This window comes from Netta rufina, assembly GCF_964035555.1.
Source record: "Netta rufina genome assembly, chromosome: 26".
In the NCBI taxonomy this organism is placed as follows: domain Eukaryota; kingdom Metazoa; phylum Chordata; class Aves; order Anseriformes; family Anatidae; genus Netta; species Netta rufina.
In genome coordinates, this window is record NC_140150.1 from 4,643,932 (window position 1) to 4,668,310 (window position 24,379).

General features: G+C 54.1%; 2 protein-coding genes across 2 annotated transcripts in view; both read right to left on the reverse strand.

The window, feature by feature from the left end:
• The window catches only part of CACNA1S (calcium voltage-gated channel subunit alpha1 S), a 33,710-nt gene extending 15,139 nt beyond the window's left edge, over nt 1-18,571 (reverse strand). The window contains exons 1-18 of the mRNA XM_084302007.1: nt 18,283-18,571; nt 14,569-14,674; nt 9,785-9,924; nt 9,138-9,271; nt 8,613-8,765; nt 8,127-8,332; nt 7,481-7,584; nt 5,991-6,139; nt 4,940-5,021; nt 4,197-4,357; nt 3,595-3,820; nt 3,056-3,263; nt 2,620-2,740; nt 1,947-2,061; nt 1,739-1,832; nt 1,321-1,390; nt 967-1,099; nt 662-791 (exon numbers count right to left, since the gene is read on the reverse strand). Coding sequence (XP_084158133.1) covers nt 662-791; nt 967-1,099; nt 1,321-1,390; nt 1,739-1,832; nt 1,947-2,061; nt 2,620-2,740; nt 3,056-3,263; nt 3,595-3,820; nt 4,197-4,357; nt 4,940-5,021; nt 5,991-6,139; nt 7,481-7,584; nt 8,127-8,332; nt 8,613-8,765; nt 9,138-9,271; nt 9,785-9,924; nt 14,569-14,674; nt 18,283-18,443 — 2,493 coding nt within the window. The 5' untranslated portion in view covers nt 18,444-18,571. The remainder of the gene's footprint in view (nt 1-661; nt 792-966; nt 1,100-1,320; nt 1,391-1,738; nt 1,833-1,946; nt 2,062-2,619; nt 2,741-3,055; nt 3,264-3,594; nt 3,821-4,196; nt 4,358-4,939; nt 5,022-5,990; nt 6,140-7,480; nt 7,585-8,126; nt 8,333-8,612; nt 8,766-9,137; nt 9,272-9,784; nt 9,925-14,568; nt 14,675-18,282) is intronic.
• A 122-nt stretch (nt 18,572-18,693) lies between these two features.
• On the reverse strand, nt 18,694-23,918 carry LOC311219005 (lysozyme C-like; the record flags this gene model as incomplete). The annotated part of the gene is given in 5 exon segments (XM_084301951.1): nt 18,694-18,949; nt 22,590-22,668; nt 23,240-23,398; nt 23,765-23,831; nt 23,835-23,918. Coding segments are annotated over 5 exon segments (645 nt in total).
• Nucleotides 23,919-24,379: the final 461 nt, after the last annotated feature.

Consider the following 24,379-nt stretch of genomic DNA (forward strand, 5'->3'; position numbering starts at 1 on the left):
AAGACTCTGGTCCCCGAAAGCAGTGGGCACCCCGAAAGCAATGGGCACCCTGAGAGACCCCCTTGTCCCTACCAGGCACCACACAAGCCTAGACCAATGGGGCTACCCCTGCTACCCCCCAGGCAGTGTTTCAGGCACTGCACACACCACTTGTCCAGTCTGAATGGGATGTCCCTGTCCCCAGTAAGCTGCCACAGCCCTAAACCAAGGTAATCTCGCTCACCCTAGCAGGTACATCTCTTTACTGAGAATAACCTGAGATACAGAGCAGTAAAACTTTGTCCCGCTGTTTCCCCTGGATGGGAAGCACAAGCAGCCTCCCCTCCCCGAGCATCCTGCCCTCCCAGAGGCAGGGATTAACCCAGGAGAACCCAGTCCCCCAGAATCATCTTCCTCGGATTCAGAACAAGAGCAAAGAGGTAGGCACAGAGACTTTCCTCCTGGAGACCAGAAGAGCAACAGGGGGCCCTCGGTGAGACTCCCTTTCTCTGATTAAAATTCCCTTAGAGGGGAAAAAAAAAAAAAAAAAAAAAAAAAAAAAAAAAAAAAAAAAAACTACCAAAACTCAGCCAGGCTCAAGACCTGGCAAGCAGGTATCTGCTCACAGGGGAGCTGGGGGTCTCCGTGATGTCTCCCCCACCCACCCGAGTCATCCACGCACCTGGTTGCGGAATGACTCGGCGCGGATGGGATCCTCAGCCGCCAGGGAGATGCTGCTGAGCAGAATGAAGAGCAGGATGAAGTTGGTGAACCAGGTGGCATTGACGATTCTGTGGCACAGCATCCGAAACCTGCCGGGGACAAAAACAGCGTAAGACACTGCGAGAGGTCAGAAGGACATCAGAGGGGGCCGTGGTAGCCTGGAAGAGGGTTATGGCAAAACAAGTAGGGTCCATCTGGGAAGGGTTGGTGCCTGAGGTGCCCAAAGCAGAGCTCCACAAGGCAGGGGGAAGGCTCGGTGCTTACTTGTTGGTTGGGCTGAAGATGAAGAAGGAGCTGGCTTCAGGCATAGGCACGGCCTTCTCTTTCAGCTGTAGCTCTGCCAGGGGACGTGGCCGAGGACTCAGAGGGATTTCGGGCTCATCTTCCTCATCATCACCTGCAGGGGGGTCACAGGGAGGGAAGAGGAAAGGGTCACCCAGAGACAGAGGAGCAACGTGACCCTGTGGAAGATCTTCTGATGCTGTGATCCTGAGCTGGCCTCTTGGCCAGACAGACCTCAGCACCCCCAGGCTGGTGAGGGGCCACCACATCCCTCGCTCAACACACAGCCACCAGGGCTGTGGCACCTTCCCTACAGTCTTTGGGGACAAGTCTTACCTGGGAAGTCTGCAGATGGGTAGGGGTCTTTGATCTCGTTGACGTTGGACTCAAATTCATCCACTTTTAACTGGAACAGGGGAGAGACAGAAAGGAAGACACGCAAGTGAGCGTGCCAGTATCACTGCCAAACACCCCCGTCAGCCTGGAAGCCCTGTGGGGTCGGTGGTGTCTACATTCAGCCTGTACAACACCAAGCACGTGGGGTCCTGGCCCAGCGTGTGGTGGTCTTGTTCCCCCACACAACAGGCCCAGTCTGAGCACAGAGAGCCTCCATCACCAGAAGACACCAAGGCAAGGAGCAATTCTGGCCCAGTGGAGACCAGACCTGAGCAAGCTCCAAGCCTCTGTCAGCCCCCAAGGAGGCACTTGATCCCTCACCAGGGCTTCCCCAAGGCCCAGCCCCACCAGCACCGACCTTGGCTGTTGTGGGAATCCCTTCTCCCTTCGCTTTCTGCTCAAGCTTCTTCGCCAGCATCTGCTTCTCATCTTCTGACTTCTCTGGGTAACCCCTGAGCGGAGAGCAAGGGCTGAGCCCAGGGCAGGACCACAGACGAAGCCGTTCTGTCCCCTTACCCCAAAATACCCGGCCTGGGAGCTCCCCTTGCCAGGACTGCAGCCCTCACCTGGACATCTTGCGCCGCTTGCGTTCCTCTGCTTTGGCCTTCTGGGCTGAGGTGAGGCTCTCAGCCTCAGCCAGGTTATCAACTGCAATGGCCAGGAAGACATTGAGGAGGATGTCTGGTGGGACAGCATTAAGGACATGAACTCGGTTCCCATTTGGATGATGTGGCTGCGGCTGCCCGTGGTCTGAGAAACCTTCCCGGAGATGGGCCTTGAGACAGCCCTTGCCAGGGAGGTGGTGGAGTCACCGTCCCTGGGGGTGTTCAAGGAAAGGCTGGACGTGGTGCTTGGGGACGTGGTTTAGTGGCTGACAGTGGTGGTAGGGGGATGGTTTTCCAACCTTAATGATTCTGTGATTCTATGATTCACTCTTGCACCCATCCTAGTGAGTGCTGAGCTCTGGGATGACTGCCCCATCCCTGCCTGAGCTCAGTCTGGACACAAACACGTGCACACACACACACACCACACAACACACACAACACACAAGACACACACAAGACACACACAAGACACACACAAGACACACACAAGACACACACAAGACACACACAAGACACACACAACACACACACAACACACACAAATACGCTGAGCCTTCAGCCTCACACAGCCGGAGCAGTTTGTGGGGCTGGGCACAGGGCGCCTGGGCAAGGCTTCGATGTCAGAGGATACAGTTCCCACAAACGAAGAGGATGATGAAGTAGATGCAAACCAGCATGCCAGGGAAGGACGGGCCTCCATAGGCCATTATCCCATTGTACATTATTGAATTCCAGTCCTCTCCAGTCAGGATCTGAGAGAAGAGCAGAGACAGCATAAGAGGAAACAGGGATGTGAGAGCGCCTGCAGCAGAGCAGGGCAGAACCCCACAGCTCCATCCTGCTCCCAGCTCCAGCCCTTTGCCAGATCTCACCTCCCTCCTCTGGTCCTGAACCCCCACTGCCACCCACGACCCCATCTCCCCTCCCCACTCCATCCTCAGAGCTGCACCACCTCCCACAAACCCACTTCTCTCCTAACCCCAGCTCTTGCCAGGAGACCCCGGAGGTGAGAACCCAGGCTGTGGGGGTCCACCAGCCCCCCTGCCCTACTTGCCACAGCCCCGTACCTGGAAGACACTGATGAGGGCCTGGGGGAAGTTGTCAAACGTGCTGCGCCGCACCTCCATGTCCTCGAAGTCGTACTTGCCCCCAAAGAGCTGCATGCCCAGCAGGGCAAAGACGATGATGAAGAGGAAGAGGAGGAGGAGCAGAGAGGCGATGGAGCGGACCGAGTTGAGCAGAGAGGCCACCAGGTTGCTCAGGGATGTCCAGTACCTGGAGAGAAGAACGTGCAGGAGGTGAAGGAGCAGGGCAGGACCATGGAGAAGCGGGGAGCACACTGTCTGCCCTCTGGGATGTCCCAGAAACCCAGCAAGGGGGACTCTGAGCCAGCACCACTTGCAAGGAGGATACTGGGACTTCTCCAGCCTGGCCCCAGGACTGGTGTCAGGAGATACCAGACCACACCCTGGGGACACAGAAATCGCCAGGCTTGGCCTTGTTCATCACCCCAGGAGCTACCAGCTCTGCCCGTGCTGCAGGGACAAGGCCAGTGACGCCTGGGGGGCAGCCAGGCCCTGGCACCCAAAATTGCTCCCGTCCCAACCTGGTGATCTTGAAGATGCGGAGGAGCCGGATGCAGCGCAGCACGGAGATGCCCAGGGGTGACAGGGTGCTGAGCTCCACCAGGATGGTCTCCAAGATGCCCGCACACACCACGAAGCAGTCAAAGCGGTTGAAGAGGGACATGAAGTACTGGCGCAGGCCCAGTGCGTACATCTTCAGCAGCATCTCGGCCACAAAGAGTGCTAGCAGCACCCTGTTGGCGTTGTCTGGGGTGGGAGATCCAGCCCATCAGAGCACGGGCCTCTTCCTCTCAGCATGGCACAGCAGGAAGGAAGGAGGGCAGCGCTGCCCACATCCCTTCTCTGCCCGCCACCGAGCCCTGAGCTGCAGCAAATGCAGATTTATAGGGAGCACTCGGGAGAGGAGGATGAGGAGAAGGGCAATGTACAACTGTGTGCTTGCACACATAAGAGTGTGAGTCCACGCAGTGTGTCCAGGTGGTGCATGAGCAAGGCTGTGGGTGTCTAACAGGCCCTGTGCTAGGCCAGCGTGGCTCTGCACGCACAGCAAGAGCTCCTCGTGCACGTCTGCATGGCAGCAGGCTTTCCCAGGCCCTCCCTCTCCCTGGGGCTGTTTGCTCACCTTGCACCACCGTCAGCCACTCGGGCTGGAAGTGATGCTCAGAGGCAATGGAGAGGGTGTTCAGTGCCACCAGCAGGATGACGAGCCAGTAGAAGAACTTGGACTTCACCACATCCCTGCACTTCCTACGAAACATTCGGTTCCAGCGCCTCCACTGCCGGCTGCAGAGAAAGCCAAAGGGTCAGTGGGGTCAGTGGGGCTGACCAGAGGGTCCTGAGCAGCCCAGGGCAATGCTAACAGACAGCCGGGCACAGCCACCCCGCTCCCTTCTTCTGGGCCCTTCCCTCAGAAAGGCTGAGCTGGCCCACCACCGGTGCTGGGGCAATGCATGGTGTCACCCCATTTATGAACTGGGGGCATGCAGGAGCATAACCCTGACCCCAGACATCGTCCCCAGTCTCTCAGGCTTTGCTGTTCATTCACATGAACGCCTCCCAGCTCCTTTTTGGCCTACGTTGGCTTCTGGTTTCCTGCCACAGGCCCAGCTTCTGAAGCACACGATGTGTTGCACGGGCTGTGAGAGGATGCCAGGAGTCTAGACCCAAGCCAAAGAGGTTTTTCCCCTTGCAGCAGCTTCTTGCCAGTACGAAGCACTCTTCCCTATTGCTTGCTGTACTCCAGGAGAGCATCTGGCTCTCAAAAGCCCCTGGCTCTCCCCACAAAACTGGTGGCTGAACAGAAAGCCTGGCCCAGCCACGACAGCAAGCAAGAGACAGCAGATGGTGCAGCCCAGGAATACTCACAAGTAGAGAATCCACTTGTTCATGCCCTCAATTTCATACAAGCTCTCCGTCTCCGACCCTCCTTCATCCAAAGGCATCATACCTATGGAGGGAACGACATCCCAGGCTTTCCTTGGAGCCCTTGGGAAGAGCGTACGGGAGGGGACCTCTCCCAGGAGCACAGCTGGGAGAGCTTCCCCCACAGCAGTGAAATCAAGAAACGCCATCCCAGGGAGACAGCAAAGGGAGCCTGAGCTGGAAGGTTTAAATGTCAGGCGCAAAGCCTTGGGAGGCCCTAGGAACTCCTGCAAGGGCAGCAGCAGCCCAGGGAGGCAGCCGGAGCAAAGAGCAGCACAGAACTGGGCTCCCCGCAGCTCCAGACACCCCAAGCACAGAGAAAACTGGGCTCAGCCGGGATCTGAGCAAATGCTGAACAACAGGAGGTGGGAGAAAGCACTGGCTACAGGTGTGGTCTTTCCCCCTGTTTTACAAGGCCCTTTCCACACATGTATCAGCTCTCAGAGTTACTGCATTAGGCAGAGTGGCAAAGCACTCGTGAGAGACATGAGTGACCCACAAATACAGAGGCTCAGTGGCAGAGCCCTTGCCTAGATGTTCATCTCCTTTCCTGAGCTACTTCTAATCCCCCAAAATAGTCAAGCAGTGGCAAGAGACTCGTGCATCTGTTAGGTGAGAGCTAGCAGCCCTGCTGACTACCCCTGCACACACACATGTGGCTTCTCGTGGCCATTTCGAGTGTGTTCTACCAAAGGGGACCTAGGTCTTGTCAGCAGCTGGCAAATGGTAAATACAGTGGCTGAGGTGGAGGTGTTAGCTCAGTTGCCAAGTTATTTACTAGTTTGGGTCAGATTCAGCACCATGAATCAGGAAAGCCCAAAAAAAAACAGGAGGAAGGAAACTGTTCTGCACAAGCCAAAACACTTTGTTTCACAGCTTTTCAGGCAAAACAAGTCTGTGACTTCTCCAAAGCTCTCCCCCTTGTTTCTTCAGGGTGCTCAGTGTCAGGAACCCAACCCTCACACCAGTGTCCTCGCCCAAGCAGAGCCGGTACCTTCTCCTCTGGCCCGGTCACTGTCCATCACCTCAGCGTGGGTGATCCAGTCCATGTAGCCCTTCAGGTCCTCCTCCAGCTGCTGCTTCTCCCGCAGCTTCTGAAACGTGCCCCGCGACTTGGCCTTCTCGCGCTCCTTGGTGAATTCACTGGGACGAGGCCAGGAGCAGAGTAAGGTTCAGGAGGCAGCCAGAGGCCACATCCCGCAGCTCTGTCCCATACCAATCCTTGTAGAAACCTAAAAGCCCAAAATACCCTCCCACCAAGAGCTTGCTCTGCTGACTCCTCGCTCTCAGCCCCATTCCACGACACAAGATCATGGGAGATCATGTGTTGGCAGGCAGGGATTCTTCCCCACCACCGGCTGCTCCGTGGGACCTCCGTGCTGCAGGAGGCTGTGGCTGGGCAGGCCAACTGCCATGAGATGCTGCAGAGGCCCCCAGCCCTGCTAAGGATCAGATCCCTTGGGGCACAGCCAGCGGTGGGCCCAGAGGTGAGACCTCACCTTGAATATTGCCCTCAGTTAAGGGCCTCTCATGACAAGGACACTGAATTGCTTGAGGATGTGGAGAGAAGGGCAGCAAAGCTGGGAAGGGATTGGGAAAGAAGTAATAAAACGCAAGGCAGCAGCCTCAGGTGGCACCAGGGCAGGATTAGCTTGGATATTGGGAATAATTTCTTCATGCAGAGGGTGGTTCAAGCATCGGAACGGGCTGCCCAGGGAGGTGGTGGAGTCCCTGTCCCTGGAGGTATTTCAGAGACGTGTGGATGTGGCACCAAGGGACGTGGGTTAGTGACAGGACTCGGTAGGTCAGGTGGATGGTTGGACTTGGTCCTGAGGGTCTTTTCCACCCTAAATCATTCTGTGGTGCCATAATTAAAGCAAGCAGAGTCTCCCCCATCTGGAGACAGACAGCTGGCCCCACGTTCTCCATGTGGGGAAGGGGAGCTCATCACACAGCAAATAATTAGGATACTGTCTCCATGGCAATGGGGATGAGATCCGTCTGCCAGTGGGGGGGCTCCCAATCTTACCATTCTTTTTCAGTTTGTGCCCATTGCCTCTCGTCAAATCGCTTGTTAGCCCTGAAAGAGGGCTAACATATCCAAATAATTAGCATATAACTAATTGGTGTCTCGACACAGCTGTAGGGTAAGGACAGCTGGTTTGAGCTCTCTGCTCAGCTCCTTTGGCTGCAAACCACACTGCAAACACCTCAAATGTGTTTCACGGCTGCATCTGCTGACAGGTGCCAGTACTGCAGGGAAAAGGTGTCTGTGTGTTAGGTGCTGAGCTAAAACCTCAGGCAGCCACAGATGCTGATACGAAAGGCAACTCGAGGTTGTGTTTCCAAGCATGCAAAAAGAAAAGGAGTGGATTGGAAGAGGAGAAGGAACACTTTTCAAGGCTTTTTTCTCCTTTTAGAGTTAAATGTCCACACTGCGCTCACTGATCTGCTGGCAAAGAGAAGGGGCAGGGTGGCACTTACCCGCTGAGCACCCCCAGCACCAGGTTGAGAACGAAGAAGGAGCCGAGCAAGATAAGGCTGACAAAATAGATCCAGGGCCATTCGTTGCCAATGGCATCGTTAACCTGGCAAGGAGAGAAACAGAAGTCTGCCACCTGGGAGCCCCCCAACAGCTTCTGGGAGCTTTGTCCCCTCCAAAGGGAGCACCTGGGATGGCAGCAGATTAACCTGGCTGAGCCCTTACCCTGCACCACTCTGCATCTGCTGTTAGTGGAGGAAAAGCCAGAGCATTTAGGGAGCAGATTTAAACACCTCATGCCTAAGCCTCAGCAAGACAGCCTCCTAAGGACTGCAAAACGTGGGGTTTTGCTGGAGAAACACCCACCAGCCCCTCACTGCCTGGTCTGCACCCCCAAAGGTGGGAGCTGGAGCTCCCTGGAGAGCAAAGGCACGGTAGGCAGTGCCTGCAGGGCAGAGATATGGGTTATGTGCCCCATGCACGATGTGCTGTGCATCATAGCATGAAGCTGGGTGAGGGCAGGGCGTCTGCCAGTGGGGGAGAGACCTAACCCCATGAAAGGGTCCCAGGGGGAGTTCCCTGCTGCGAGGCACAACCAGTGGTCACCAGTGCCAAGCTGGGCACTGAGCCCAGGCTGCTGGAGCCTACCCAGTAGAGGACCTCGGTCCAGCCCTCCATGGTGATGCACTGGTAGACGGTCAGCATGGCAAAGCCGAAGTTGTCGAAGTGAGTGATGCCGTTGTTGGGTCCCGGCCAGCCGCTTCGGCACTCGGTGCCGTTGATGGTGCAGTGTCGCCCGTGGCCAGAGGTAGTGCAGGGGGCTGGCTTCTCCGCCCCCACCGTGGCGATCACGTCTGAGGGATGAAGCCATGGTCTAAGCAGCATTTTGGGCCAAGGTGAGCAGGTCCCAGAACCTCCCAGCCTCCCACAGAAGCTTTCCAAAGGGGGCTCCTTCCACCACCTCCTCCCACCATCTACATTTCCCGGCCCTGTAGCAAACATCCTTCAGCCCTCATGCTCTCCCAGGCCTGATGTTGGCAGGACCGGACTTTCTGCTACCTGCAGAGGCTCTGTGGTCCCCACAGGAGCCACACAGAGACTTCTATACCACATCCACCCCTGACACAGTCCCACCTGTCCCAAAGTAGTAGCAGGTCTTGTGCATCTTGCCCTTGAAGAGCTCCTGCCCGACAATGGCGTAGATGATGATCATGAAGAGCACAAGCAGGGCGATGTGGAGCAGGGGCACCATGGCCTTGATGATGGAGTTCAGGACGACCTGAAGGCCTGCACCGGGGAGAAGAGAGAGGAGCTCAGCCACTCCCCAAACTGCTTTGGGGGCACCCTGCATTCCTGCCAGACCCTCCGACAACCAGCCTGGAAATGCAATTTCTTGCATTGAAATTGCAGATGACAATTTCTTGCTCCTTTCTCTACCCACCCTGTGAGCACGTGGAAGACTCCAACGAGTAGTGCTGGAGGATACTTCATGCTGTCCCCCCATCCACTCTTGTTCTCTTCTTGTATTTACACGGCTTATGGGAAAAGGAGATCCCTACCAGAAGCAAATGAAGCCTGCTCTATGGCCTCCACCCCAGCCAGGCCCAGGGCCCCATCCACCCCACAGCCCGTCCCGCTGGCAGGGAGCCCGGCACCCACTCGGCACTCCCGACACCAGGCGCAGCGGTCTCAGCACGCGAAACGCTCGCAGGGCCTTCACGTCGAAGCCGCCTTTCCCCCCCGAAGACCCTCCCTGCTTCGCATTGATCTGCTCCAGGGTCATGGTGAAAAGCCTGAAAAGGCACAGAAAAGGGAGGGAAGGGGAGAAAAAAAGGAAGGACAGGGAGGAAGAGAAAGGCGTGAGGATGAAGGCCAAGGATCTGTGATGGAGTCAGAACTCTGCAGGCAGGAAGGTGAGGGACAGGGCTCTGCCAGTTCTTGGCTAAGCCCAGCTCCTGGATGCACTCAGGGCTGGGCACAACCTGCTCTTCCCATCCCATGCCCAGGGGACCCATTCCCCACATGTCAAGCACGGGAGGACACCCTGCCACTCCTACACCCCAGAGCTAGGAGGTCCGAGAGGCATTAAGGAGTCAGACAAAAAGAAATGGGAGTTACAGAGACTTCCAGGGGAGGTCAGGGCAAGAAAACGTGGCCCTTGGGAGAAGGCCATAAACTGACTCTACAGGTTGCCCTAAAACCCACTGTTGTCACTAAAATAAAATAGAATAAAACAATGTAGCTGATGGGCTATGGACCAGGCCTGGTGCAAGCCGAGTGCCAGCAGCTTCCCCTCCTTGCATTACCCGAGGGACACGATGGAGAAGTCGAGCACGTTCCAGCCATTTCGGAGGTAGGCGTCCGTATGGAAAAGAAACCCGTAGGCAATTATCTTGAGCATCGCCTCAATGGCAAAGAAGATCAGGAAGGCATACTCGATCTTCTCCTGGGGGTTGCAAGCAGCAGAGGACGCCCCGTTAGAGCAGCCTGTCACCTCCCTCAGCCCCACCGCCATGTGTCCCTGGCTCTGCCCCTGCTGCCGACCCATCTGTGATCTCCCCGGCAGCACCGTGGTTGTCCCAGGCAGGACTCGGTGGCACGCTGAGCCACCACATGCCACCCTCTGCATCCCTTCAACAACGTGCTGACAGGATCCTACCCCTGCTTCCTACAAACTACACCGGGAACGCCGCCACCTCCCAAACCAGCACCCTGAGGTGCCCGACCTAGGGCACTGCATGTCCCTGCCTCACCCTCGCACTTCCCTGGGGCCTTCATCGCACTGCTCCTCCTCCTCAGCCTCCCCAGCAGCAGACACGCTGGGTACGTGTTGGAGACACCACACAGACCCCGTGGTGCGAGTTGGCTGCGTTGTGTTTTCCCTCACGCCCTGGGCTCCCAGGGAAGCCAGGCCTCGGCCTCCAGCCTGCTCCAGACATCTGCACGGCGAGAAGGAGCCTGGCCTGGGGGTTTTGCCACCATGCCCGCTCCCCCCGACAGGGCCTGGTGCCCATGCAGGGGCTCGGCACCGTGCCACAGCCACAGGGCCTGGAATAGCTCCGTTTTCCATGGAGCCCGGCCAAAAGCTGCCTGTGCCCACCTGGTTCTGCCCATCACCGCGATCACCGCTGCTGCTGGCCCTTTCCAGGCTGGGATTAAAATGCCGCTGAAGCGGTCAAATGGATGGGGATATTTATATTTCTGGTTTTCCGTGGCCCCTCTCCTCAATTTGCACCCCACAAAGGGCAGGGAGCATCCCCCACACTTGGGCTCTGCAGGGAATCACACCCAGAAAGGCAGGGGGAGGCAGCAGCACCGAGGGCACGCTGCCACAGCGCTGCTTCCTCACGGGGCCATCTGGCTTGCCAAACGGAAAATGCTGTCCGTGTATGAAGCCAAGGCTCAGACAGACCCATTGCTTGCTCAATTACCGCGGCCAAAAGCGGCGGGCATGCCAAGTGTCCCTGTGTGACTGCCACCCATACCAGTGCCAGCCCCTTGTTAGATCGGTGGGAAGCAGTGGTGAGAGCAGAGACCTAAGCACTGCAACTACGGCTGTTATTGGGCTGCATCTTAGTGAGTTTTCACTAAGGCAGCGCTGCTTGCCTTCCGCACTTATCAGTGACAGATCCCCTGTATCCTGTCCTTATTAATTCCCTGCCCTGCTCCACCCAGCAAGGCAGGATCAGCCTCCAGCGTCTCCGACCAGCAGAGCTCCCCTTCTAAAAACCCCTCGCACAAGTTCAGATGATGACTTACTGATCCTTCATGATCCCTTTGAGAAGCCCACATCGGATGAACTGCCCTTTGGCCACCTCCAATGCCATTTGGAGCCCAGCACGTACATCCAGCCAGGGAGTTTCAAACCCAAAAGTCCCCTGCTGGCTGCATCACCTCCCTCCTGGGAGGCTGCAGACATCCTTACAGCTCCAGCTCCACGCAGTGCTTTGCAGACCCAGCCTCATATGTAGAACTGGATCATCCTGGTCTGTCCTGCTGGTCTAACTCCTCCAGTGCAAAGAAAGCTTGTGGCATCGTCTGTATGAAGGTGCTATGCTGGGATCCATCAGTGCAGGCTGGAGGAATCCCCCTCATCACCTGTCCTGCAGCTGTGGGTCCAGTTCCCCCAGCCTTGTCTGGCTGTAAACTGCAGACAACCTCTGATGTTAGCAGAGCAAAGGAAAACCAGGCCCCTGCCTATAAAGATATCAGTGGGCTGAGGTGGGACAGCTTTAACTAGGGCTGTTACCTCTCAGCAAACTCTGAATTCCCCAAATAAGTGTAGAATACCGAGAATGAAACCCATGTGGCCCCAAAGAGATGCCCTGAGCCAGGGCGAACTTGCTGCTGCTGATGGAAACCAGCAGAGAGAAGCCAGGGGTGTTTTGCCCTGAAGATCTGGGGTTGAATGTACAAGGCCAGCCCTCGAAAAGCACTATAAAAAGATGCGGATCTTTATAGCGCGCTGGCTGCTGCACATAGACATGCTTCAACAATGCTCGGGGACATGGGGTAACCTGACCTGCGGGCTCTGAACAGGACACAGCACAGCAGAAATAACAGCGTGCACCACGCCGCTGCGATGCAACATGACACAGCTCCAGCCTGCTGGGCAGCACCGGCCCCCAGCCCTGAGGGCACTCAGGACCCTCCAGAATGAGCCCCGATGTCTCCTTCCAGCAAATAGGGGGAACAGAGGCTTGGGCTGTGGGGCATCCCAGTGACATTCCTGGGGCTGCCCCAAGTGAGATGCTTTGAAATTTGGATTGGCTTGAAGCCAAAAAACATTTCAGTGTTGAAAAAGTTTGATGTCATTAGAACTACACGAAGTTTTCAAAAATCTGCATTGCAAAACAAAAACCTGTGGCAGATGAAATCTAATCTATAAGGAATAAAACTTAAATACATTGAAATTAAGCATCTGTATTTCTCCCAGGATACAGGAAAACAGACTCATAGAACATTTATGGGTCGTCAAATATTTTCCATCACCCTAAATGAGTTTTGACTGAGGAAGCTTCAATGAGACTAATCCTGTACCTAGTGCAAATTCTGTATGCAAGTCTTCCTTGGGTGGTCCTGGAAAGACAGCCACGAGTGTGGCTGCTCACAGGGTTTTCCAGCCACATGGTATTAAAGCAGCAGAAGAGGTGTCCCAGCAGATCCCCCCTTCCCTGCACTGAGCCCCGGGGAGCCCAGATGGGAGCCTTGGTCCTGCAGGAGATCTGGGGTAACATCCTCACTGCCCTGCTCTCTCCCCCTTCACATATTTCCCCTCCTCACCTATTTTAAAGCCTTCAGATAAAAGCAATCCTCCCTGGAGACAACTGGGCAGTGAGGAGAGGCAATCAAAATTGACAGGGAGACACTAAATGCATCGCAGCATCCCTCTGCTGCGGGAAGAAATGCATCCAAGGAGCATTTCTTCCAAGAAATTTCATCCAAGGAGCACCCGAGGGCTGAGCCTGGCCCAGCTCGTAGCAGGGGATGTTCGCCAATGCCACCAGCACACGGGGACAAAGGGACAAAGAAATGTGTGGAGCAGGGCTGAAAGAACGGAGCCCCGGGGCTGCCAGGCTGCTGATAGAGCGGGCCGTTGGCATGGCAACAGGCTGAAAAAAATCCAAATCAGATATCGTATAAATAAGCTAATATGTAATAAATACAAGGAGCTGAAATGGCTTTGTAGACGCAGTTAGGTAGCACGTGTTGGGATCCCACCTGGCTGCCTCCTGTCCTGCTGCTGGGCTCGGGCTCATCCTTTGGCCGATCCCAGCCAAATCCCAAATCCCTTCTCAGTGGGAAGCCCCCATCACCCCTGCCCCCTCCTCTTGCTCGCCACGCTCAGCTCACCCCAGTTCTGCTTTGCCTCTTTCATCTCCCGGCTGAGATAGTGGCACCTTCCCCATCCCCTCGAGCCCCCACAGCCAGGGGACAAACCCAAAGCAGCGCCTCCTGCTCTGAGCACACCAGGGCTCAGAAAATGCTCAGGGATCATGCCAGGAGGCTGAACGAGCCCCAGGTGTCCACCACACATTTAATTCCCCTCCTCTGCCGACCTCTCTTGGTTTTATTTTTAAAATCATAACGCAATCACAACAGCATCCCCTTCCCTTTCTCCAAGGAAAGGAGCAGCAAGCACCATCTTCAGTGCCACTAAAAGCCTGTTGAGAGGGAAAGAGCTAAAAGCAGCTCAAGGAATTAAAACCTGCTCAGATGAAAGCCTTGCTTTGTGCTCCATACCTCAAATCTCATGACTGCTTTGATATTTTTCCCTGCAGAGCCTCTAAGGAACGGTCAAAACACAGAGCGGTGTTTAAGTCACAAATTGTCAGCAATACCTGCACACAACACCCCACCCCAGCACTGACGAGTCCTGAAATTAGCAGAAGAGAACATTTAATTAAAAACAACATATTTGGATGCCTTGATTCAGTGCCCAGACTCAGGCTCTCAATGGAAATCAATGTGGATTGAACCACGAGAGGGATTTGAAGAGGGGGAAGGTGGTGGCAAGCTAAAAATAATGAAAAATATTGATTGGGATCACAGCAAAATATTTTATTCCAGGCAATACGGAGTGACTGGAAAAAAAATTGAGTTACTGATTGGAAAGGAGTGACCTCTCTGCTTAACAGTGTTTTTTTCCCCCATTAAAAAGAGGATCCCAGAGTTAAATATACAGTTTAGAAATAAAAGGTCAGGAAACTTTGTTCCAAAAATGCTAAAACAAAACATTTCAGCCTTTCTGGAACAGGATGTTTCCTTTTGGAAGCATCGGGATAAAAAAAACTGAGGGGATTCTTTCCTTTTTTGGCACCAATTCTTCCTTCCTGTGCTCTTCACACACCAGTCTGCTGCCCTGGGTGCTGACCTGGGGGCGGTTTCAGCCCCTCTGAGGACCCATTTTGCAGCAGTTTCTGCACCGCTTGCCCCTCTCTGTCTCTCTCCATGCAGTGCCAAGGCCTGATCGCATCCCCCAGGGTGGCAGCAGCTCCCCAGCACGACAGATACCCCGTTTTGCACCCGGGGGGTGCAACGTGGGGCTGCACATGAGAAGGATTGGGGAACACACCGGGCTCTGCCTTACCAGGCTGGAGTTGGCGACGTTGGTGTCATCCTCGGGCATGGGCAGGTAGATGGCCAGGGCGACACAGTTGGCAAAGATGGTCAGAAGGATGATGATCTCGAAAGGCCTGAGAGGAAGAGTTAAGGAAGGGGGACGGGAATGGAGAAGCAGGCGCAGCCCCCACCCTGTTTGGGTGCACAGGGGGAACCAACCTCGCCCTGGGGCAGGGAACTGGACAGCAGCCAGACCTCACCCCCTGCACACCCCCAGTTCCTGCCCCTTCCTGAGGTCCTTGGAAAGGGAAGGAGTTCAGAAATGAGGATTTGGGATGAGATGCAGGACCTGGAGACCTCACAGCCTCAAGGTCAAGCTCCAGCTGCCACGTCCCTGAAGTCCCAAAAATGGCCCAAAATTCATCTGCAGGACCTCACCCACGGCAGGGCTCTCACCCCCGGGACCCCAGCTCCTCCCAGTGTGGTTCAAGCCCACCACCTGCAGTACCCTGCAGCAGACGTGGTCAGAAGAAGACAGACATCATCTTTTCCTGTCCTTTTTCTGGTCACATCCAGGCCCTGCTGCAGCTCCGAAGAGCTCTAACCACTGCACCACGGGGCCGTGCACATGCCTGGAAGCAGAGGGGTTTTTTTGGTCATTTAGCGGCCTTGTGCTGGCAGAAGACAGCTGGGTGCAGCATGGCACAGAAAGGGACAATGAACACTTTTGGTCAGAATGCTCACATCAGTTCTCCTTGATCTATTTGCCTCACCCGTGCCCACCGGGAGCACTGGAAGCCACTGAAACCGAGTGCAGATGGAGAAAGTGAGTCCCATCCATGGAGCCAAACTCACCAATGGGTTATATCAACAAACCGCAACACGAACCAGCACCCCCCCTCCAGCTCCTTCTCCACTCCACTGCCCCATCAGACAGCATCCAGTGGTCATGACCCCCACGGACTGTTTTTGAGACCTCTCATCCCAATCTGCCCATACCAACCTGCTATCACCCTCAAGCAGGCTTTCCCAGCACCCCCATCCTCACCTCGGGCAGACCCTACAAAGGACAGCCCGTGGGCACACCAGCAGCTCAGCCACACAGAGCGATACCGCTGCAGAGCCCAGCACAGCCCTTGAAACTCAGCCCTGCAGCCATACCGACACTTCCCTGCACCACGGTTAATTAACTACTTAGCTCAGCTTTCCAGGTAATTATATGGCATCGGGCTGCCTGATTCAGCATCATGGGGTAAGTGGCACCTGAGTTTTTTTCCTCCGTTTTGGCATGCTGAGCTGGCTGAGTGCTGTCAGTCATGTCCTCTGCTTGTCATGGGTTACTTTGCCATATCTGGACCCATCTATCTATAAACTTGATGACGTTATAAAAAACAAAGTCTGCTGGATCTTATGAGGATCTTATGGACTTCTGAATGTCCAGTCTGCTGAAGTATTCCCTGACCTGATCCTCTTCCACCGAGGGTACATCTTCCTTGACCCAGCCTTTCACCCTGGTCTCTGGCATCTGGACTCCCGAAGGCTGGTCTTGCTGGTAAAGATCGAGGCAAAGACCTTCAGCACCTCAGCCTTTTCACCATCCCGTGTCCCATTTCATTCAGCAGAGGACCCACGTTTCCCCCAGTCTTCCTTTTGTCACCGATGGACTTGTGGAAGCCCCTCATGTTGCCCTTGACATCCCGGCTTGTTGGGTTCCTAGAAGGTGGTTGGGGGATTTCTCTCAACTTGCCTGCTAATCCGCAAGAGCTGGAGGAGACCCAGTTTGATCCCCACTTGGTTGATTTGGTGATCGGTCCCTACCACACCCCCCGTGCCCTTTGCTCAGCAGCCCTGTCCTGGTTACCCTCTCTCTCTCTGTTCCTTCCCCCTGCTCTGGGAAAACAGCCACGGGCTTATTTCTGCCTTCCTGGAGGGTGAACTCTTGTAATTGGAGCTGGAACTTGTTGCATGCAAGTGTGCGAATCTGGCACTGTAACGAGGTAGAAATGCAACGGGCCAAATCCAGCCAACCAAAACTTCTGCCTTGAAGTCCCCCAGGCTGGGAAATGACCTGAAATACCACAGTGGCACCACAAAGCCAGGCACATCCCAGTAGCCACCAGCTTGCTGGGCCAGATGCTGAGCGCGTGATGCCGTGCCAGTTCGCAGAGTACCCCAATTTCTTTGTACTAACAAACATGGAGTTTGAGATGTGAGCAAATTTCAGCATTAAAAAAAAATAAAAAAAATAAAAAAATAAAAAATGAACCCACCCCTGAGGCATTCCCCCAGCAAACAGACACAGCTCATCTCCACTTGGCCTCTTGCCTGGCCCTGAAGCCTGCAGCACCCTCAGGAGCTGGAAAGGTCCCATCAGACCCTGTAAATCCCAACCCTGCAACAAGGGTGGTCAGGTGCATTGGGGTACAAACACAGGCAGGCACACGAGCCATGCCAAGGAAATGCAACGCCCTGGATTTTTTGTCCTGCACGGGGCAGAAGCACCTGCACCCTTCCTGGTGGGACACCTGCCTCGTCCCCCCACACCCCTCTGTCAGTTATGTGTTCTCCAACCTGTGTTGGCCCAGGATGAGGAACGTGTTTGAGCACACTGGAGGATGTAAGCCCTATTTCCAACTCTTCCCCTGCTGCTGGGATGTATGGGCAAGGTTATTCCATGCTCACTGCGCGTTTGAGACAGGCACAGCTCTGGGAATTAGTTTCGAAAAGCCAAGGAGAAGCAGAAACGGAGAATTCCCCAATTTTGGCTCTGCTCCTCTACTCAACAGTCAGAGAGTCCCTTTGCAGTGTAGGAACAAGGCGACCAAGCCTCCTCCTCAGTTTAGAGCAAAGCCTGGCAGGGCTGGGACACCCCTGCCAAGGCTGGTAATGTGCATGTGAATCCAGTGGGTGAAATGAGAAAAGCTGGGGTAGAAGGACTGGGTTTGCTGGAAATGTCCCCAAATCCCACCACTTGATCCCAGATGTTTCGCTGCACACAAAGTGAAATGTTTCCTCTCCCACTACGGTAAAATCACCCTCTTTCCTTCCATAAAATGCAGTTGAACAAGACCACATCTAACGGCCTGGAATAGTTGCTGGCCGGGTGGCAGAAACACCACATTTTACATTTTCCAAGCCAAAACATCCCAGCAAAAACATGACCAAGGAGCAACCACCAAAAGCCCATCCCTAAATCAAACCAGGGGTGCGGAGAGATGCCGTCCCCCTGAGCAGTCACTCACAAAAGCCCTCACCTGCGGCAGCGGTGCCAGGGAGGGATGGGAGAAAGGGGTGAGGGGTCACCAGTGCTGGCAAGGATTTGGGGGATGCTGTCCAGCCTCCTCCTCCCCCCCTACGTCAGGGAGCAGCTGCAGGACCAGGCAGGCGGTGACGCACTCAAGGAGCCATCCCAAGCAGCTCGCCGTGGCCTCGCTCCCCCCCAAACCTCCCTCCCCTTTCTCCTTCCTCGGCTGCTGCTCCCTGTCCCTGCCCGGCTCTGCCTGGCCCCGTCCTCACCCCGTGACGGGCACCGTGCCCCCTCCTCACACACCACCCCCCTAATGTTCCTGGAAGCCATCCTGACACCTCCTACAGGGGTCCCCGATCTCCTTCTCGCTTTGTCCCGCTCCCTCCGAGCCCTTCCCTTGCTGCCGCAGGGTGAGGGTCCCAATCCCCTGCACCCCTGCCCACGGGCACACACAAACACGTGCGCTCCCCATCCCGTGCACACCCCAAAAGATACTTCCACTCCACGATGCTGATGCATGCCTTCCGCAGCGGGTTCTGCAGGGTTAAGCAGAACAGAGCCCGGGGCGGCCGGGGGGCTGCTGGTGGCACCGGCTTCTTGGACTTCTCCTTCTGTTGCCTCTTCTTCACATCATCCTGGGGAGAAGCGGGCTCCATGGTGTTCGTCCCCAAACCTTTTCTCGCCCCCTTGCCCGGGTCGCGGCCAGCTGGAGCCCCCCGGGAGCCCCCTTCTTGCGGAGCCCGTCTCCTCCGCGCGCCGGGCGGAGTGGTGGGGCAGTGGGGGCTGGAGGCTGCGCTCGCATGTCCAAACACACAAAGCAGGGATTTAAATTTAGATCCCAGCCTGGCTCCCGGGTGCTGTCACAGCTCCTGAGGCAGCAAAAGGCCCCCAGCAGCTGTCGCTCCTTCACCCGGCGCATTGCGAGGCGGGCGAGTGCTTCGCATGCCGCGGACCCCGGCTGGGGGTGGCGACAGGCTGCCTGGCCCCGGGACACCCTTCTGCAAAAAGAAAAGTGCCTTTGTCCCGGGTCACCCCCTCCCCTGGCTCCTCCGGCCTCCCGTGCCCAATCTGGGAAGCCAGGGGGATGCATGCCCCCATCACGCTTTTGGGGCAAGGTGGAGAACCGGTGGGGGGCTTCCCAAAGAAGTCACTGGTCAGACCCCTAGATGGGGGCAGCCACAAGTGAGCCAGCCCTACTGGGAAAAATACTATTAGTGCTATTCCCTCAATATCTACAACATAAATATATTCACTTCCTGGCAATATTTGTGATGGCTTACTATCCAGATACATGCCTGCCTTTTTTTTTAATCATAATATATTAGTTAGTGGTGTATATATTGGACATATATTGTATACAATACATACTGTATACAATATATCGTATATTGTGTATATATTGTATATATTGCATATATGTTGTATATATATTAGTTAGTGGTATATACATGTATATTAGTTAGTGGTGATTTCATAGAATCACAGAATCATTAAGTTTGGAAAAGGCCTCCAAGATCATCTGCTCCAACCATCACCCTGCTGTGATTTGTGGTCATCTGTAACAAATAGATGTTTTAGAAAATAAAGCCTCCTCGTCCTTGTGTGTGACAGAATGCCATGAACCCACTGTTGTGACCTCTACACACCAGCAGGCCGGGAAACCCTTTAGACCGTGACAGTCCTCCCCCTGCAGTAACCCTACCACCCTTTTGGGGCATTTTGTGCAAAGCAGTCACGCTGCTCCTGCTGAGGGCTGCGGACTCGTCTCTGTGCCACTGGCAATGATCCCTTTTCTCATTTCACCCTTGTTTTTCCCTTTCTCCCTGGTGAAAGCCACGAGTCTATGCTTCTGGAGCCATGCACAGCAAGGGCTCGGGGCCCATCTAGTGGCGCTGATGCTGAGAGCAGCAACAGGCTGACAGCACCCCAGGCACCCGCAGCCCCTCACCCTAAGGATGCTGCAAGGGCACCCACGGCACCTCCTCAGGAGGTCTCTGCAAGGGATGAAGAAGCATCTGCCCCTGGAAAAGCTGTCTTGGTGAGAAAGGGCACGGCGGGCTCGGTGCGAGCAGTCCCTGGAGAGGATGCTCAGAAACCTCTCAGATCTCTGCGCCCGCGGACAGGAGCTGGGAGCTGGGAGCTGGGAGCTGGGAGCTGGGAGCTGCCTTCCTGCGCCCTGGGTTTTGCACAGGAGCTTGCTGCAGGCCCAGCCTGATGTGGCATTAGCACAACACCATTACAGAGGGGTCCCTGAAGGCTGAGACTGATGGATCACAGAGGCGTAACAACGCACAGGCTCTGCTTTATAAAACCAAGCAGCAGCAAACCCTACAAAGGACCCGAACTGGAGCTGCTGCTCGGCAAGGGATGGCAATCGAGCTGCCACCACCATCAGCTGCTTCCCCCCAAGGACTGAGAGCAACTCGTGTCTGAGTCTAGATTCTGAGGGTTGCTTTGTGTGCTGGTTGTTAAGAATTCGACCCAATCTGCAGAGGGTTCATCTGTCTGAAAAATCCAGGGAACAAGAACTGTGGATAACAAGAAGGCAATGCTAACTGCTGGGAGCTCTGTGTGACTGCAGGCTGTGCTAGCTGCTAGAGATTGGAGATAACACTAAGCTCTGCTGATTGCTGACTTTTTTATGTGATAATAAAGCTCCAATTATAACCACCAGCCTGTGGCCAGTCCTCATTCTGCTAAGATTCCCTACAAGAACCTTACTGCCCTCTGTAGCATAGGGTGAGAGCAGGGAACTGAGCAAGCAGGAGTGTGGTGCTCTGCTGCCACCACGGATAAACCACAGCAGCCGTTTCTGGTGGCCGATGTGATACTCACAGGGTTTGAGGTAATGGCAGACTCGATTGGCGTGTGCTAGACTGAATTTCCAGCCCAGCAGCCCCTAGCAGGGACACGTGTGGTTTGCAGCCTTCACTTCCCCTTAACTCTTTTTGTTGAGAGTGTCCCTTAACTATCAGCTAGGCAGAAAACATCCCTTCATCAGAGTTCAACCCACAAGTAAAAACCCCAGATAAGCTTTGTTCAAATCCCCGAATGGATTGAAACTACCTGCACTGAATACAGTGACAAGGTCAGGCTTCAATTCAAGTTCTCTTGAATTTTCTCAAAACGTTAAGGACTCCCACATGTGAAATAGTTCTTCTTTGAATTACTTAATAAGGTCATGAACCCTGGTTTTGTCATGGGAGAGGAAAGAGCCACAGGTCTGCCCTGTAGACAGGGAGAGAGTCTTCTGCAAGGCTACATTAAATTGTTTTTTTGGGGGGTTGTTTTGGTTTTTGTTTCGTTTTTTTTTTTTTTAATTTTTTAGCCACCTGAATAAACGTACCTTTCATAATTGGTTTATACATCAACATACACTCTGGAGACAAAAGTGAAAGCATCTCTTTATTGTCTAAACATGAAAGCAGTCACTGCTCACCAAGCAGCAGAACAAAGCGTACAAAGAAGCAAGCGTGGCTGAAGGCTGAAGTGTTGTCCCCTTCCATTTGTGCAGTTCCTGGATTCAGCATTCATTTGGAAAAATTACTCATGATCTAAATGGCAAAACATTTCCCTGCCCTAATTGGCTTTCCCATCCTTTATTTCCTCACTGAGAGAGGAACTCCCTGCATCTTTCCTACACTGTATTTGATCTGACACCTCGAAAGATGATAAGAAAAGCCATATTCTGCCAGACCAGATGTCCATACATTTCAGTGCCCTATCTCCCACATCAGCTAGGAGCAGATGTTCAGGACAAATTTAAGGACAAGTTTCTGTTTCAGTGCAGTTCTGTCTCTGTACTTCCCACCTCAGCCAGGGACTGCCCTAGATACAAGGCAGCTGCCATTATGCAGCTCTTGTAACTAATGCAGCATTCGTTAAGGATCTTACTTTCTTCATCTCAGATAAGAAGGAAGAAAAGAATGAAAGATAAGGGAGGGAGGGGAAAGGTGGGAAGAAGGGAGGAAGGAAGGAGGAGAGAGAAAGAGAGGAAACCAGAGAGAACATCTAAATGGTCATCATTCAGGACAACTAAATCTTGAGACAGGACTATGCAAGTAAATCGCTGAAAATCCGCCTGTAATGCTCTCACTGCCACTAAGTTTCATTTCTACTACACCATCAGCCTTTAAATTTTCTCTACTTGCATTGTATTAGCACAAAGCCTCGTTGCATTAGCTATACCCAGCAACCCATCCACCTTACGCTGTGTTCAATTCCCTGCACCCATCCATTTTCCTAGTTGCTCTCTGCACAACCCCGCTCTTCACCGTTGGTCATCCTGAGAGCACAGCCGCTGCTGGCAGTCGGTTAGCACCCCTTGACGTAGGAAACCAGTTTTTTGCCTTTGCAGTGTTTTTTCCAGGCAACCCTGGAAAAGAAATGCATAACGTAATTTGAGGAGTTAGAATGACATTTGAGGAGTTAGATAATGATTGAATTGGTTATAAAAAGAGAATTCATTGCGCTTTTATAGTTTTGGAAGAAGAAAGCAAGGTTATCCTGAGAGATATGAATTACTGAAAAGCCTGGTGGACTCAATCTGGGAGAATGTGAGGGAAGAAAAACAGAGGTGTATCCTCACCACGGAAAGGGGAGGGAAATTTAGGGAGTTAGGGTGGGTGCTGGGATCCAAGACCCCTCTGTTCTCCCAGCTCCAGGATAAAGGGCTGTGCTAAACTTCTACGAAATACACCCCCGTATCTAGGGCTCCCCCACTACCACCACCAGACCACAGGAGGATTTCTTTCTGTCTCCTCTGCTCAGCCTTCCCCAGTTCCCTCCACAAAGCTCCTTACCAGCGTGAGAGGCCATTAGCCTCTTTAGCAATTATCTTGGCACACCGAATATCATCTTCAATGTTATCATCTAGAAATTCTGCAGAATAGGGAAAAAAAAGGTCAGCATGGAGGGAAGGGAGGTAGAGAAACAGCACGGACAGATGGGCAGAGGGTAAGGTGCTCATCAGGAAGGGTAAATGGGATACTGAGGAGCTGGATGAATAGAATCATAGAATCACACAATCATTAGGGTTAGAGAAGCCCCCCAGGATCATCTGTTCCAAGCACCCCCCCACCACTGTCCCCACTGAGCCGTGTCCCCCAGCACCAGCCCCAACCTCTCCTGGAGCCCCCCCAGGGACGGGGACTCCCCCACCTCCCTGGGCAACCCGTCCCAACGCCTGCCCGCTCTGCCTGAGCAGAAATGGCTCCTCATTGCCCACCTCAACCTCCCCTGGCACAACTCCAGGCCGTTCCCAGAGCCATGAGCTCTGCCCTGAGCCTCCTCTTCCCCAGACTGAACACCCCCAGTGCCCTCAGCCGCTCCAACCAGGACAGACACATGGACAGAAACACCCAGAGCAGCTGCCTGGACAGGTGGCATGGACAGAGCAGGGTGCTTTCACCAAGTGGATGAAGAAGGCTCTTTGCTCTGCCCCAGCACTTACTCGAGCAATTGATACGACAGGTATTTGAAGTTCCGGGGGTTTTGCCATCATCACACCAGTACTTGCTGTTGATCTGAAAGATTCCGTAGTCCCGGCTCTTACCCTCATCACGAAAAGCGTGGGTGTTGTAATTGCTCTGATGTTGCACCAGGCAGACCCCTGCAGGATGAGGAGAGAGCCCAGAGGAGGAAGATCAAAGTATGCTCAGGGTAAATAAGAGGAAAGAGATGAAGGAGTCAATGATGAAGGAAGACCTGGAAGAGTAATTAAATTGTGGACATTGTAAGACTGAGATACGGATGCACAAATTTTTGGAAGGAGAAAGGTCTGGGTGGGCAGAAGCACGAGCAGGGATGTGTTGTGTTAGCAATAGGAGGCAAGGAAGAGGATGAGGAAGAGGAATGATGAAAGACGGCTTGCCAAAGGAATGGTTGGACAGAGTGGTACAGCTGGAGGATTACAAGAAGCTGAGAAAGACAAGGGTGGTATGGGCAGAGAGGTACAGGGGGAGCTCATTATACTCACAGTCAGCTACAGTTTTGCCCACGAAGCCCTGAAAGCCATGGTTGTGGAAGATCTTCACCAGCTCACATCAGGGAATAGTTTTTCCCTGGGTGCCTGGCAGAGTCAGGCCAAGGAAGACAAGAAGAAAGCCGAAGAAGAGAATTGACTTTGTCATACTGCAGTCCCTGCGAAGAAGTGCCAAAGCAACTTTAGCCTTTGCCTCGAACTCTCTGTCTGCCAGGACTGCCCTCAACACCAGCCTTTTATTCTCGCTGGCAGGAGGAGGGCCAAATGGCTCATCAAGCGTGTCCGGTTAAGCGTGGGAGGTTTTTGCAGTAATTAGCAAAGTATTGGGCCAAAAGCCAAAGACAATTTTTGGAGGATGCTAGTACCTATCTCACCAGCCCAGTGAGGCTGGGGTCATGGACAGAGGTCAAAGCCAGAAGTCGTGGACAGGGTTGTTCCAGGGATGAAATTTAGGGTTAGCATTGAGATGATGGTTATGGTTGCCACAGGAGTTGAGCTGGGATTTACCTGTGGATAAAGGCCAGGAAAACTCTAAGAGTCTCATTTCCATCAACATAAAAGACTGAGTTTAGGGTTAAATTACAGTAACCCATGGGTTAGCCTTAGGCA